This window comes from Eupeodes corollae, chromosome 3 (genome assembly GCF_945859685.1).
Source record: "Eupeodes corollae chromosome 3, idEupCoro1.1, whole genome shotgun sequence".
NCBI lineage: Eukaryota > Metazoa > Arthropoda > Insecta > Diptera > Syrphidae > Eupeodes > Eupeodes corollae.
This window is the reverse complement of record NC_079149.1, coordinates 61,437,420-61,452,796: the sequence shown is the minus strand read 5'-3', so window position 1 is coordinate 61,452,796 and position 15,377 is coordinate 61,437,420. Positions and strand designations below refer to the sequence as shown.

At 35.7% G+C, this 15,377-nt stretch overlaps 1 protein-coding gene across 2 annotated transcripts in view; it reads right to left on the bottom strand.

Moving 5' to 3' along the window:
- The window catches only part of LOC129951419 (uncharacterized), a 118,323-nt gene that overhangs the window by 17,296 nt on the left and 85,650 nt on the right, over positions 1 to 15,377 (bottom strand). For both annotated transcript variants that reach the window (XM_056063548.1, XM_056063549.1), the window contains exons 4-7: positions 9,587 to 9,659; positions 7,181 to 7,348; positions 6,798 to 6,996; positions 933 to 1,210 (exon numbers count right to left, since the gene is read on the bottom strand). In XM_056063548.1, the coding sequence (XP_055919523.1) occupies positions 933 to 1,210; positions 6,798 to 6,996; positions 7,181 to 7,348; positions 9,587 to 9,659 (718 nt within the window). The remainder of the gene's footprint in view (positions 1 to 932; positions 1,211 to 6,797; positions 6,997 to 7,180; positions 7,349 to 9,586; positions 9,660 to 15,377) is intronic.

Genomic DNA, 15,377 nt, shown 5'->3' with positions numbered 1-15,377 from the left:
CCCCGCAAAAACTCCACCTATTCCATGAAGCTGCTTACCATGGTAGATTTGTTTGCGCGTTCATGCTTTGTGAGCAAATCAATTCACCTGAAACTGAAACAGAAACACCAAAACAGGTATTTCAACTTCTCTCAGAAGACCGTCTTGTCTTGAGTTTTTTAATGCACCAAAGGTACCACTCACCACTGCTGCACAGCTGTATTTCATTATTGCTGTGCCTTAAAACTGCTAAGAAACTGGAGCAAATATTTCATCAACGTTCTTCAGATTACACTGATTAACCAAACTAGAACGCGCGACATGGCAAACCCTCCCCTCTGCCCACCCCCACAATATGTCACTCAAAGAGTATTGTATAAGGTGTATAAAATTTCAGCATGATGATGGCGACTTTAGGGGAAGACCTCCCGCACCTGTCAAAGCTAACTATTAGCATTACGAATATCAGTGCCATACCAATGATGTAGCGGTATTCGATTTCCAATGAATCGATTTGATATCGATATATGCGAATCGTAAGTCAACTACTCACACAAACACAGAGTTTTACACACAATTCAGTCGCTGCGACCTTAAAATTCCAAACCGTTGCCCATTTGGCACGCATATCGTATTCGGAAAACGTTCGTCGTCCGTCAGTCGCGTCGCGTCGTCATTGTTGGAATCGTCATAGTAATAATAGAAGTCTTCATGGTTTCCTAACAGTGAACACAAATATAGAGGAAAAATATTAGCACTCATTGAAGCATTTTTTACATCGTCGTCGTCGTCCGTCATCGCAGGTATCTAACATCTTTCGTGATATCGATGCCACTAACTCACTGACCACTGACCACTAGCTCTTTTAGGAACCTTACATATTCGTTCATTCTTTAAGAATTTATAGTTTGTTGGTTTGGAAGTTGGTGAACCTTCAAGTTGGGTATACTTACCTTGGGTATGTCATGGGAATAGATATTATCTCTTGGTGGTAATTTTGGCGGTTTCTCACTGCGTTTATGCGCCAATTGTTGTGTTTGCAGTAACAATTGCTCCCGTGTTGCGGCCACATGTCCAGCTGGTGTACCATTGTTAGCACCAAAGCCAGAACTGCCCGAACTTCCGCCACTACCTCCACTGCCGCCACTACCATTACCAGCTACGCTATATGGATCTTCATCGGGAATGGGTATTCTTGGGCGGTTCTTGATGTCAACCACTGGTCGTTGCACTAAAAATAAAAGAGGGAAGTTAAAAGTTTGACAAAATTGAAATTTATGAGGTCGCAATAATAAATATCTACCTAATACTTTTGCGAAGTGTGTTATTCTTTAGTTTTTTGACAATAAATAGACACTAATGCGAGTTTTTATGTTTTGGTTAACGCGGAAGGGAATCTCTATTGTTTTTCGAAGACAGTTAAAGTTGTGCTTTGAAAATATGAATTACTAACTATCAAGATGCAAAGGAACCGTTAGGCGTTAGTGACATATACTCGTTTGTTTCCTTGTTTTTTTTTTTAAGGGAAACAAGCGAATGTCTGGCTTTGACTTTGAAAGATGCTAAAATGTACGTCCGACAGTAAGCAGAGAAATACAAACATAATAAAACTAAAACAAAGTTGCCAAAATCTCTATTTAAAGCAGATTTTCAAGAACCTTGCAAGAACTATTATTAACAGTTAATTGAACAGTATGGAACAGTTAAATACATCATTTGAAAACTTGTATTTCTTTTCAGAATATCTTTGTTAACTAACCATAGGAAGTTATTGTAATGGGTACGATTTGTCAAATTAAAAATTTTGAGATTTATCGACGTTTCAAGGTCCCTAGAGTAGAAATAAAATATTATTAGAAAGATGTCTGATGATTTTTTGAAAAAAAAACGAACTTTTAAACAAGACAAATCGACAGACGGGATGGGAAGTAATCAGTGTGGGTCGCATCCCAGCCTCTTTTCTTCGGTTATAAATAAAGTTTAATTGTTCCAAAATTGATGGTGATATGACTGACCTATTGATTAATTTTATAATAAAGCACAGTTGAATGTACTCTCTGTGTTTAGAAAGCGATGGAAGATTTATGAGCGTGAGCCTATGATTGTAAGTTGGAAGTTCGAGCCTATTGGACCATGGGAAGAAACTTAGCCAGAAGCGCATGAATCTTCTTTGAACTCCTTCTATTTTGTTTATATGGATTGAATAAAAGGGAGCCCATATTATGCAGCCATATTCCAAAATTGGTCTTGCAAATGATATATAAAGAAGTTTAAGAATATAAGGGTCACGAAAATTATGTAAAAACCGTTTTATAAATCCGAGTGTCTTATTTGCTTTTTTAATAATATAGTCATAATGACGAGAGAGAGGGGGAGAAGTGTTTCCACTAAGCAGCGGACGAATTCTCTAGATGGAATCAACGGTGTCGTCTATAGTTCCAGTAAGGTTGAACTACTTAGTGAACACATATTCGGAGCCCAGGCGTGTGAGGAGAGGTTTATCCGGCTCCCCGTCCTTGGAGTTATACTAAAGATCTGGCCAAACAATACCTTTAGTTGCGAAGCACCAACAAGCCTCAGATACGGATAGATCTACTGTTGACACCCCAACCCACGCAAACGAAATATGGACAACGAACTTCGGATCTGTACGTGGAATGTTAGGTCCCTTAACAGACCGCGTGCAGCCGAACAATTAGCGGAAGCCCTAAACTGCTGCAAGGCAGATATTACCGCCATCCAAGAAGTGCGATGGGATGGACCGGGCAAACGCAAACTAAAAGACTGCGATATCTACTACAGCGTCTATTTGGGTGTGGATTTGTTGTTGGAACTAGAATCAGGCAAAAAGTCTTGGGTTTCAATAGTGTGAGCGAGCGCGTCACGACAATCTGCATCAAGGCTAAATTCGCCAACATAAGCCTTATATGCGTGCATGCCCCAACAGGGGAGAAAGATGAAGACACCAAAGACATATTCTTCGAGCTCTTCTAAAAGACATATGAGCAGTGCCCTGGCTATGACATTAAAATTGTCTTAGGAGATTTTAATGAAAAGCTAGGAAGAGAAGACATATTTGGTGGCATAATCGGGAGATACACCCTGCACGACACCACCTCCGACAACGGATTCAGGCTGGACAATTTCGGTGCAGAGCGAGACGTTCTGGTAGCTAGTTCGCAGTTCACACATCTCAATATCCACAAGGTGAAATGGAAATCTCCTGATCAATCAACCGTCAACCAGATTGACCACATTGCGATCGACGCACGACACTTCTCCAGTATACAGGATATCCGAACATTCCGAGGGGCCAACATTGACTCGGACCACTACCTCGTTGTAGCCAAGGTACGGCTACGGATATCCAGATCCAAGCCAAAACAAGGAAGTACTGTCAGAAGATTCTACGTAAGACGGCTACAATCGCAAGAGAGAGATGGGTTTAGTGGTCCATGAGGGCAAGACCAAGTATGTCATCAAAAAAGAACTTTGAACAACGAAGTCTTGGACAAAACTTCACCATTACAAGCTATAACTTCGAGGTAGTTAAGAACTTTGTCTACCTAGGCACCGCTACTAACACAGACAACGACACCAGTGCTGAGATCAAACAAAGAAAATCGCTACTTCTTTGGACTACGAAGGCAATTGAGAAGTAAAGTCCTCTCTCGAGCATCTAAAATCACCATCTATAAGACACTCATCATCCCGGTTCTCATTTAATAGCGCTGAGGCTTGGACCCTGTCAAAGAAAGATGAGAGCGTCTTAGGATGCTTCGAGAGAAAAATTCTTCGGGTGATTTTTGGTCCAGTTCCTATAGATGGAGAATGGAGGAGAAGATATAACGACGAACTGTACGGGCTATATAATTAAAGATGGATAGGTTATGTAGAGCGAATGGACATCAACGCTCCAGCCCGGACGGTCTTCGAATCCAATCACAAGGGACGGCGCAGTAGAGGAAGACCGTGACTCGGGTGGCGCACCCAGGTGGGAGAGCACCTCAACCAACTTGGCGTGCGAAACTGGAGACAGCTAGCTAGCGACCGGGCTGGCTGAAGACGCATGTTGGTTGAGGCCCAGGTCCGCCTCGGACTGTAGCGCCACCTTAAGTATGTAAGTAAGTCATAATGATTTGTAAAAGTTAATTTTGAGTTAAGAATAATACCTAGGTGAGAGAAAGTAGAGAATTTAGTCAAATAAGAAAAGTCTAATTGATAATTGAAAGTCAAAACATTTTCTTTGCGTATAAAACACATTGATTTACATTTGTCTATGTTTAGTAAAAGCTTATTTATAAAACCATCATTCGCGAAAACTATTTAGATCATCTTGAAGGAGTAAACAGTCGTCAAGTGAGTCAATACGTTCGAAAATTAGAAAGTCATCGATGTAAATTAAAACAGATGAGTGCTTTATAATAGAAGGCAAGTCGTTAACGTACAAAATAAACAGTAAAGGTCCTAAGTGGCTATCTTGTGGTACGACAGAGTTGGCATAAAAATATGATGACCGCTAATTCCTAAAAACTACACTGTATGATCTATTATATAAGTACGACGAAACCCAACTAACAAATTTATCGTTAAAGCCTTGGGATTTAAGTTTGGAAGTTAAGGCCTTACTGAAGTCTGTGTAGACACGATCAACTTCTTTCTGTTTTTCAAACAATTCTAAACCAAAAGAACTGAAATGAAAGAGTTTAGTAACTGTTGATTTATTTTAAACGCTATGACTTCACAAATAATGGAATCAAATAACTTATAGGGATGACGGACAGTTTTGCAATGGGACGATAATTTTGTATTTCATTTTAACTACCCTTTTTATGTATCGGTGTTATGTATGAACTCTTTCAAATTTCAGAAAAAATACGAGGATAGGATAAATAGGATGAGCAATTTTTCAAAACATAAGTTCAAGCTTTGCGAACGATTTTATCTTCAGAGATCCAAAGACTAATTGAATTCAAATGAGGGAAATTTTGTGAAAGGGACAATAACTCAGGTGTTTGACAGTATTTCTCATACTATTAACATAGCTCTAAAAGTTGTTTGGGTTGTTTTTTATGTCAGTTTCAGTATTTAAAATAAAGCCATTATAAAGAATATCTAAAGCTCATTGTATATTACCAAGTCATTATCAGCTTTTGTTTTATTATATTTAATCCAGGCCTTGTTACTTTCATTTTGTTAAGTTTTTAGGCAAGAGTCGAACCATGGAGGAGTTTTAGAAATATTGCGCGGTTTCTCAATGGTGTGGTCTCATAAAAAAAGTTAAAGAGAGCACAGTAGAATTAAGATCACATAGCATTAATGTCACAGTTCACAAACAAATGATTCCAGTTAACATTACATAACAGGTTGAAAAGTTCATTAAGTCTGCATTTTTTAAAGTTAAATTAAAAGATAGGTCTAATGCTGGGTGATGTCGATCTTCTTCGACAAGTAGGGTATTGGCTGAAGTTATAGAAATATCAGCTTTGAATATGTCCTAGAAGAATATAAGGTCCAATATTTTGTTGAAGTTGTTGGCAATCCCATTAAATTGGCCTAGTCCACATGAGGAAAGACCGTCGATTGTCAAGAATTCTTTGGTAGAGGACAGGTTAATGGTCTAATAAATCAAAGTTTTATCTCAGACTAAGATATAAATCAGAGGTCTAACGCACGAGAACTTAATAAAGAAATGAGTTAGAACTGAGCCGAGATCTAATTTTTCAATAAGCAGAGTTTTTAGAGACAAGAGGTTTGTCAAGTAATTGACGTTTGGTGTCTTTTTTTTTGGTATCAAAGAAAGTTTTTGGTAACAGTCTAAAAATTTGCTAGCAATGGCTTTCCAAATGACCTTGATGTTCAATTTTGCAAGTCAATTCGGAAAAATGTATTGCGTAGTATATACTAAATAAGATACTCACTATCTCAAGTCAATCTTATTTATTTTCAATGACAGAAAAACGTGAAAAGAAAGAAAAATTATTAAGTGTACAAATATTTCCTGTCATTGTCCCAGTTTTATGGTTGAAAGTTTGACGCTACGCCAAAAAATGTATACATGTATTCACATTTCCAAAAATGTCACATTTGATTGCAATTTTTCAATCGTAACAGTTTAAGAAAAGGAAAAATGTTTAGGACTACAAATATATTGTGAAATTTTTGGGATGATTGCTTTAATATAATGTCAACAGTTTAAGCTGATGGTGTTTTTATTTTTGCCAATAAACTTAAAACAAATCAATTTTAATCTTTTCTTTGTCTTAAATATTTAAGATCACTTAATGCATATGAACGGATAAAACATCCTAAACACAAAAACTTTTATTTCTTCGTTTTATCTTATGTCATTTTTCTATGCATTCAAACAAAAAAATAAAAAGATTAATCTCCTAAATGCGCCTGAGATTTATTTAAAATTTTTCCTGGAACTGAAATTCAAACGACCTTTGATGAATCTTAAACTCACAAGTTCAAAAGTATAGGCGAATAGCTTACAGTATGAATCATACTCTCATGGCTCATACCGCATGCGATGATTAACTTCTTTGTTATCCGATTGCCTTACTCCTGCTTAACTTGTTCCAGCCTTCCTTTCTCAATGTATATATATTAACGGAGGTACATATATATAAATAAACTGCATTTAAAAAACGGCAATCAATCTTAACCAGCGAAATAGCATTCACAAAAAAGCCTCCACTTATATTTTTATCCAAAAATAACCTTGAGTTCCACCAAAAAAGTATAAACTACAGTCTCAATATATTTGTAATATTTAATATCAAAAGTCTATATTTGTATTATATTATACTAACCTGGTGGTAATTTGCTCTTTAACATGTCCATTGCAACTACATTAACAATGAGTACCCAAACAGGGCAATCCAAGATGTCACTTTCAGACTTAACAAAGGCCACTGCCGACAGGCACTGTGTTTCCAATCTTCGACGATCTGGATAGGCTCGCCTCAGTTCACGATTAACATTCGATTGAAACTTCTTCATGTCGAATAACTGCAAAATATCAACAAAAATAAAAATAAAAATAAACAAAAAGAAGTTTATGATGTCAATGGTATAAGGTTTGGGCTTATGTATCTTTTAGGGATTGGTTCTGTATATCATTGACTTGATTAAAACAACAAATCAAAAAAAAATGCATAGTAACAACTGCAACTGAAGATCAGAAATACTTTACCTTGACTATTTTTTCACTTTCTAGAGCTTGATTTGGCAGTTTGAGTATATCGGCACCAATTGATGTCTCTTCGTTGGAATTGCTGGCAGTGCTTTTGATGTAGACATTACTTTTGGCATAACGGCGAATTAATATATTACCCGCATCGTCCATTTTTATTTTGACGCCCTATAACAAAAATTGTTAAAAAAGAATAATTAATTATTTAAATTTAAAAATAGAGGTTTTTATAAAATTTTAAAACTTTGTTAATTTTTACCTTTGTTAATGATGTAAAAAGTTCCTGAAAATGTGAGTTCTAAATGGGCTCTAACTTTGTTGGTTAAGTTGAAATAAAACATATTTCATTGTGCACTTGGGCGTATACGTACTTTTTTATTTAATTCTTTTAAACTAAATGACAGTTGATGTCTTTACCGTCACACTTAGATCAATACGGATCCATTGTAATACCCGTGAGTATTGCTACTCAAGCTAATAAGAAAAACCTGTGTGTTCAGTTAGTGAAGCCATTAAGAGGCTTTGACGAAGTTCAGAATGTTAGTACCTGGCGTACTAGAAAGTTCTTCTAAATCCCCGAAGAAATAGTTGACAAGCAGTTTCTTCCTTTGATGGGAGAGTGCGGGACAGTGACACAGAAAGTGCAGAGTGTCTCCATGCACCTCCTCGTCACCACATCCTTTGCATAGATCATATGAACTGATTCTCATCTTTTTAATATGATAACGTAAGTGATCCCTTGTGTTACTGCATAATTCATTCCGTTCTTTGTTTGTTAAAACAGGGCCAGATCTTTCTTGTAGTACCGCAGGTGTCAAGAAAGCCCCACCTTTCATCGGCCTTGATGGTTATTCTTTTTGAGATTTCCTGTTTTATATAACAGTTAGGGGTGCTAGCTAGCTGAGCTTGGCTTACGTCAAGCATTGACCTTAATCTTGCTAATTCAACGGCTTTCTCGTTGCCTAGTATATCGCTGGGTCCTGGGATTCAGCAGAGTCTAATGTTGTGCTGTGCGCCAAGAACCTTAAGTTCTTCGCGGCAGCATGAAACAAGCTTTGATTTCACCTCAGTTGCAGTAAACGCATTTATTGCCGCTTTGCTATCAATGAAAAAGGTGATATTAGCTCGTGGTATCGCCATCATTGATACCTTTTTAGCAGCTGTTGTCACTGCCAGGACCTCCGCTTGGAAGACGCTACTGTAGTTTGGAAGCCTAAGCGAGGCGGTTAACTTGAAAGATTCAAAATTGAAGCCTGGCCCTACACAAGTGTCCATTTTGGAGCCATCATTATAAATAGCTATTGGCGACTCACGGGAGTATGTTATATTATCCATCCATTCCTCTCTGCTTGGGATGCCAGCCTGGAATGGATTATGAAAATCAAGTTCGGGTATTTTATAGTCTGTTGAAGAACTATGACCCAAAGCTTTATGAAGGATCTGGGCATTTCCTATGGAACTGTTTATCCAGACTTTAGTTTGACTCAGGGCACTTTTGGCCTCAGATTCTTGAACAAGGTCTAGGGGAATTAGATTGAGTATAACTTTTTTAATCTATCTAGTATAGTATGAAAGAATGATGCTACAATACGAAGATCCTATTCAATTACTTTATTATGTTTATTTTTATTTGCAATGAGTCAACTTATTATGTAGAAAACTTTGAAAAAATTGTTTTTAATAATTAAACTTAAATCTGTTTATGTCGAAATATTCCAGACGTTAAACAAATTTAGTGCTATTTTTGACAGTATTTTATATATTCCTAACTGATTTTTCAGAGAAAAAAGACCAACGAGAATATTTTGTGAGACATGAAAAAAGTTAGATCATTATTTTTCTCAAGGCATTTAAGTCGCATCAATCAATTTTTTGAAGGTACATATTTATTTTCTTGGCAGTAGTATTTTTTTGATTTACTACTTTTCTTAGAATAATCCACAAATAAGGTTATTTATTAAAAAAAAGAAGAAAATCATCTAAAATTTAAAATCTTAAATTTTGAGGAGGTTTTAAAAAGGTAAGGTAATATATACGAAAATTCAGTTCAGTAGTTTATGAAAAAAATAATTTAAGTAACCAACATTTACCTCTAAATTATTGACAAAGTGCTAAGTAAATTTGTTTTGTAATGAATTGAAAAAAATGAGTTAGCCCCATTAAAGTTACAAGCTACTCGATGTCAAGGTGAAATCTGCATGAAATTAATATTTAATATGCAGACAATCAACATTAATGTGGTTTTATCTCTAATGACAATCTTACGTACAAACTTGTTAACCAAGAATTAAATTTAATAGAATTCCAAAAAATTCGTATGAATCGTAAATATACTATAATCAATTAAATATTATCTTCAAACAATAATTTTAATTGCAGTTTTTTTATTTTTATTTTGAATCTTACCTGTCCTATATGCCGTTTGAATTCGTCTGTCTTTGGATCTCTCATTGGATTGTCAAAACCACACAAACCAATTCTGCAATTAAAAATAAAAACAAAAAATTAATAAATTATTATTTATGTTTTCTGATTTTATTGATATTATTTTTAGATACAAAAAAAATCAAAAAAAAAACCGTCAAATATTCCCACAGTTGTCTTAACTTCAGTCTTACCATCAGTCATTCTTTACTCACGATTCACCTTTCTCAAGCATGTTGTACGAATGCATAGCACGTACCACACAATACACACTTGACGCATAGAGTTATCTATCTTAGTATAGATGCACATTAGGGTGTATCCATATGTTTTAGTTATTACAAACTAAGAAGAAAAGAAACAAACAATTTTCGGGTCAGATTTTAAGTCCAAGCACTTAATTATTGACGACTTAATTGATGAAGTTAAAACATGACGGTCTTTCTTCAACTTTCCATAAAATAGATCTGAAAAAGTTTTGTATCTTTATTAAGGCACTACCAGTTTTTTGTTGGAAAATCTATGAATAGTATAGTAGGATTTTACACGAATAACAAAAACAATATCCGCAGTATGAACACTACCGATAAAAGTTAAAGTAGAATCTCTTACTATGCGGATGGGTTTTTGACATTTATGCGAGTCTCGAATGGTTCTTATGTGATTTCATTCTAAAATGTTGGTACGATTGATATTGCATTTGTATCTCGAGGGCTGTGTTCGTTGAGTAGTTGTGCATTTGGAAGCATGTGTTTTCCTTTGGGGAAAATGGAAAATAAAAATGGACTAACTGGGCTTATTTTGAAAGAGAAAACCAACTCCTCCACACAGGTTTTTCTTCACAAATTTTGATTCGACCAACGACCGGAATCGATTTGAATCAAGCTCATTTCAACTCGATTCAGGTATATAAAGAATTGACGCGAGGTTCAAGCTCGCTTCAGCACCACATTTTCTTGAAGTTTTTATTTAATGTCATTTTGTTTAGTTAAAACTTTGAAACTTTGTTCCAAACGACGACGACGTCATTTGAAGGCAATAATTAAGTTGTTGTGTCTTATGCAAAAATAGTTTGGAGTCATTTGAAATACTATAGAAAGGAAGGATTTCAAAAAGTGTTGCAACAAATGTCGTGTGTTTCTCTGCGAAATTTTAACGCCTGACAATATTTTTCAATAAATGTTTTTGTAGACGTTTACAACGCTATTTTTTTGAGTCTAAATAACGATTCCCTACTGTCCTAATTCCTTGAAATGCAATTAGTTCTACAATTTTGATCTTAAAACACTTTGATTTTTGGTTTTTGAAATATTAATTTTTAGAATTCAAAAACACACATAGAATGATTTTTGAGGCTATTCACAATTATTATGAAGTAGGTTTTTTTTCCAATAAGAACCGTGACGGATTTCTAAATCTATAATCCTTCCTTCAATATTATTTCATATAATATTCAAAAAAATGTCATCTAAAAGAAACTCTTAACCATTTATGCTTAAACGATTTTTAACAGTAAAAGTCAAAACAATTTGAAAGTAAGTTTTTTCTTGTAATCGGTTGTCCAAACAATTCTTTTGTATCAGTTTTTTAAAAATATATTGGAATAAAATTTAAAAAAAATGTTGAAAACTGTTATTTTGAAAATTTTAACAAAAATTTAAAATTAAAGTTTGAATTCGAAACCAGCTCTTAAAATTAAGTAAAAACAGTATAAATTTATTAAATTAAACTTTTGCTCAAAACTTCAAATAGGTTCAAGCAAAGACTCATAACTGATAAGAATTTATTGTATTTTTGATTGTTTTTAGCATATTTAAAGAGGCATATTTTAAAAACCTGATTTAGTAGACAAATTTAAAGGCGAGATTCGAATTATGGACATCTTTATCATTTAAAAAAGAATTGGTTTTGTTTGTGCGACAAAAAAAGGGGAATTTTATCGATTTTTTTAGTGACATATTACCCGTGGCATGGTTAGTAGGTAGAAAAGGCGATCTCAAGGCCACCTAGCCTGAGATCCAATTAGCGCTGTAGTGCACCGTTTTGATACCAAAAACTCGTTTGACCTTTGATTAAAAGGGATAGATAAGCTTCATAGCGATTATGTTAGAGCCATTTTGTCGCATTGAGAAAAAAGATTAGGTCTCTAATCTTTGTCTCAGATTGCTCATCGAGTTCTTGAAAGAATGCTTTTCCAAAGCATTTCATTCTGGTGTTTGCCAAAGCAGGACATTTGCAGAGGAAATGGGTTATGGTTTCACTTTCTCTTTGGTCACTACAGCTACGGCAAAAGGTGTTGTAAGAGATACCCAACTTCTCTGCATGAACTCTTATAGGCCAATGTCCGTTACAAACCGCAACAATATTGGCTATGTCTTGCCTTGGCCTGCATAGAAGACCGTTTGTACGGTTTTGTTATAGGTGGGCCATATCTTTCTAGATATAATGCAGTTGGGTAAATTGCTCCACCTTCGATTTGATTCAGTTTGGTAGATACAAAAGATTTATACCTTCATAGCACCAAGAGAAATGTTAACCATTTCCGCAAGTGAGCTATGAAGGGTCAATCCTTGCCTGGCTAGCTCGTCCAGAACCCAGATCAAGGTGACACCGAGGTTAATATTTAGGTTCGCAAGGTCATCACGACATTGCTGGACCAATTTTGATGAGGATATGGCCGAGTTAATGGCTTTGACAGCTGCCTGACTGTCTGTAAAGATCGCCACATTTCGGAAGCCTAAAGGATTTGACTACATTTAGGGACTCAGAAAAGATCCCAGAACCAACTCCGCACTCCATCTTTGAGCCATCAGTAAAGATGGTTGTGTCGAAACCTATCGACACGATGTCATCCTCCCAATCTTCTCTGGATGGGAAAATAACCTTAAAACCCTTACTAAGGTTCAAAGTAGGAGTGCAGTAGATTGGTAGAAGATCCAAAATAACGTTTAAGGCGTCCGTTGGGCAAGCACGCATGGCCCCTGTGGTGCCCACGCAAGCTGTACTCTGAACCTTCTTTAGCTTATTAATATTATAGGCTTTGCTAAGAGCAGGCCCCCACACAATCGAACCATACGTTAAGATTGGGCAAACTACGGCTGTGTACGTCCATAAAATCATCTTCGACTGATGTCCCACTTTTGCCGAAAGTTTTGCTGCAGGCGTAGAAGGCAACACAGGCCTTCTTAACCCGTACTTCAATATTTAATTTCTAGTTTAGTTTAGGGTCGAGTATATTCCCAAATATTTTGTACTGGAAGACAATGATAGGATTTGACCGTTGAGTCGAGGTAGCGTGAAGGGCGGTACTTTAGTTTTGGTGGTAAAGAGCAACAGTTCAGTTTTACTTTGGTTAACTCCTAGCCCACAACTCGTGGCCCAGTTGCTAACTTTCTTCAAAACTGACTTCGTGATTTCACTAATCACAGAGGTGAACTTTCCTGACACCAATAGCACCAAACCATCCACGTAGTCTACCGCCTTCACTCCACATCTCTCTTATTTAACGAGAATTGTATCCATGACCAGAAGCCATAGAAGAGGCGAAAGAACACCACCCTGGGGTGTTCCCCTACTCACGTGTTTTGTTGCGATTGTATTGCCTAGAGAGGCTCGAATCTTCCTATCTTTGAGCATGGAAATAATCCAATCTCGAATGAAGTCTTCTACACCGAATTTAACGAGCGATTCTTCTATGGATTCTGTAAGGACGTTGTTAAAAGCACCTTTTATGTCTAGGAAGGTGGCAAGAGTAAATTCTTTATAATGGATTGTTTGTTCTACAGTACGCACTACCTCATCGAGGGCAGTCTCCGTAGATTTGCCCATGCATTTGCACGCTGAGAGCTTTCGAGAGGTCGTTCAACTAGGATTTCTTTCACAAAAGATGTTAAGCTAATTGGTCTGAAATCCTTCGCGGATTCGTGACCTCGCCTACCCACTTTTGGGATAATGGTTAGTGTGTTGGACTGTCATGCCAAAGGGTTTAGGTTCATCTAAAGTTTATTTCACGGATAGTGCCTCTTGCGAGGAATTGACAATTCCTCCAAGAGTAATTCTTGTTATGAAAAGTGCTTTCTTCCTCAAATTAGTAGTTCGTATTCGGCTTAAAACTGTAGGTTCCTTCCATCCTTGACAACAGTACTCGCTCACAGGAATGGTTGAAAGTTGTAAGTCACTAGACCTTAGTTTTCAACGGACTGTTTCTTCATTTCTTAAAAATTAATTTAAAATGGGAAAAGCAAGCACAATAATATTTTTAGATCTGGATTTGTATATATTAAGATTACTTTACTACTTTTTTAGCACAATCAATCTTGATGAATTTACCTTGTATTCCTTGCGGTTAAGATCTTTTTACAATGTTACAGTCAACTTTAGCATAAGACGTATTTTGAGTTCTGATTACTATCATTTGCATTTAAAAAAGTGCTGTCAAACTTAATCATTTTTAAATCTTCTTGGAAACACCAAAAAGATTTATTTAAACTAACTGAGATAAACCTTTGGGGGAAACATAGCAAAACTTAATTATCTTTTCTATTGTTTTCTCTTGCAAAATAAGCCCAGTTATTCCATTTTTATTAACATAACTAAAAAATATCAACAGTAACAGCTTGATTTTGTTTCCAATGGAAAGCACATGATTATAAATGCACAACTACTCAACGAACACAGCCATCGAGATACAAATGCAATATCAATCGTACCAACATTTGAGAATGAAATCACATAAGATCCATTCGAGACTCGTATAAATAGTAAGATTCTACTTTAACTTTTATCGGTAGTATTCATACTACGGATATTGTTTTTGTTATTCGTGCAAAATCCTGCCATACTATTAACAGATTTTCCAACAAAAGAGGGGTGTTGTTATATTTATAGTTACCACAAAATCTTCAGTGCTCGAAAGAACATTTTCAAGTATTTTTCTCCATAATTATATGAACCACCCTAATGCATGTAAATATATGTGCGATTAATATAACTTCAATGTCTTCACCCAATATGACGGTGGCTGATGGTTGCGCTTGCGCAATCCAAAACATAAATACAAACTTATAAATATATGAGCGCCTTGGTGGAGTGGCGCAGACGCTTGCAAAAAACACTATTCGCACGAAAATGATGCGAAAATGGCCTATAAAAAAGTGTATACACCAAAAAGAAGAACACTTAATTGAATACAGTGCGGTTCAATTGATTTGGTGCATTTTTTAAGCATTAATTTTATAAAAAGTTTTGTACAAACTTATATGAAGAAATCATTCGAAAAATCTTAAAATTTCTTACAGCTTTACAAAATTCTTGTCCTATAAAATACGTAAACAATTATGTTGGTATACTTAATTTGAGTGAATCTAATTAATAAGTCTACACTGTATCTGAATAAATATAACATCACTGACAGAGTACTGTCAAAATGTGAATCAAACTTAATCTCAGTAGCAGATTTCTTACGCAAAAATTATGGTCTTTTCAAAGCCTCACGTTATGGACTTGAATCAGCAAAAAACCAAAAAAAAGAAGCCAAAACAGAATAAATAGATGTTGGCAAGATAAAAATATCACGCAATGCCCCTCCCGCGTAATTTCAAATGACTATAGGTTATATAGCAGTAAAAGAGTGATTAAGGTTTCGGAATGTCTTGTGGTTTGCAGACTTTTTTTTTTGTTGTTAATGATCTTAGAAATAAAGAAACTTTACGAATATGAATACAATAGATAAATATATGCATACATATATTTGTATACTACCTATTTTTGAATT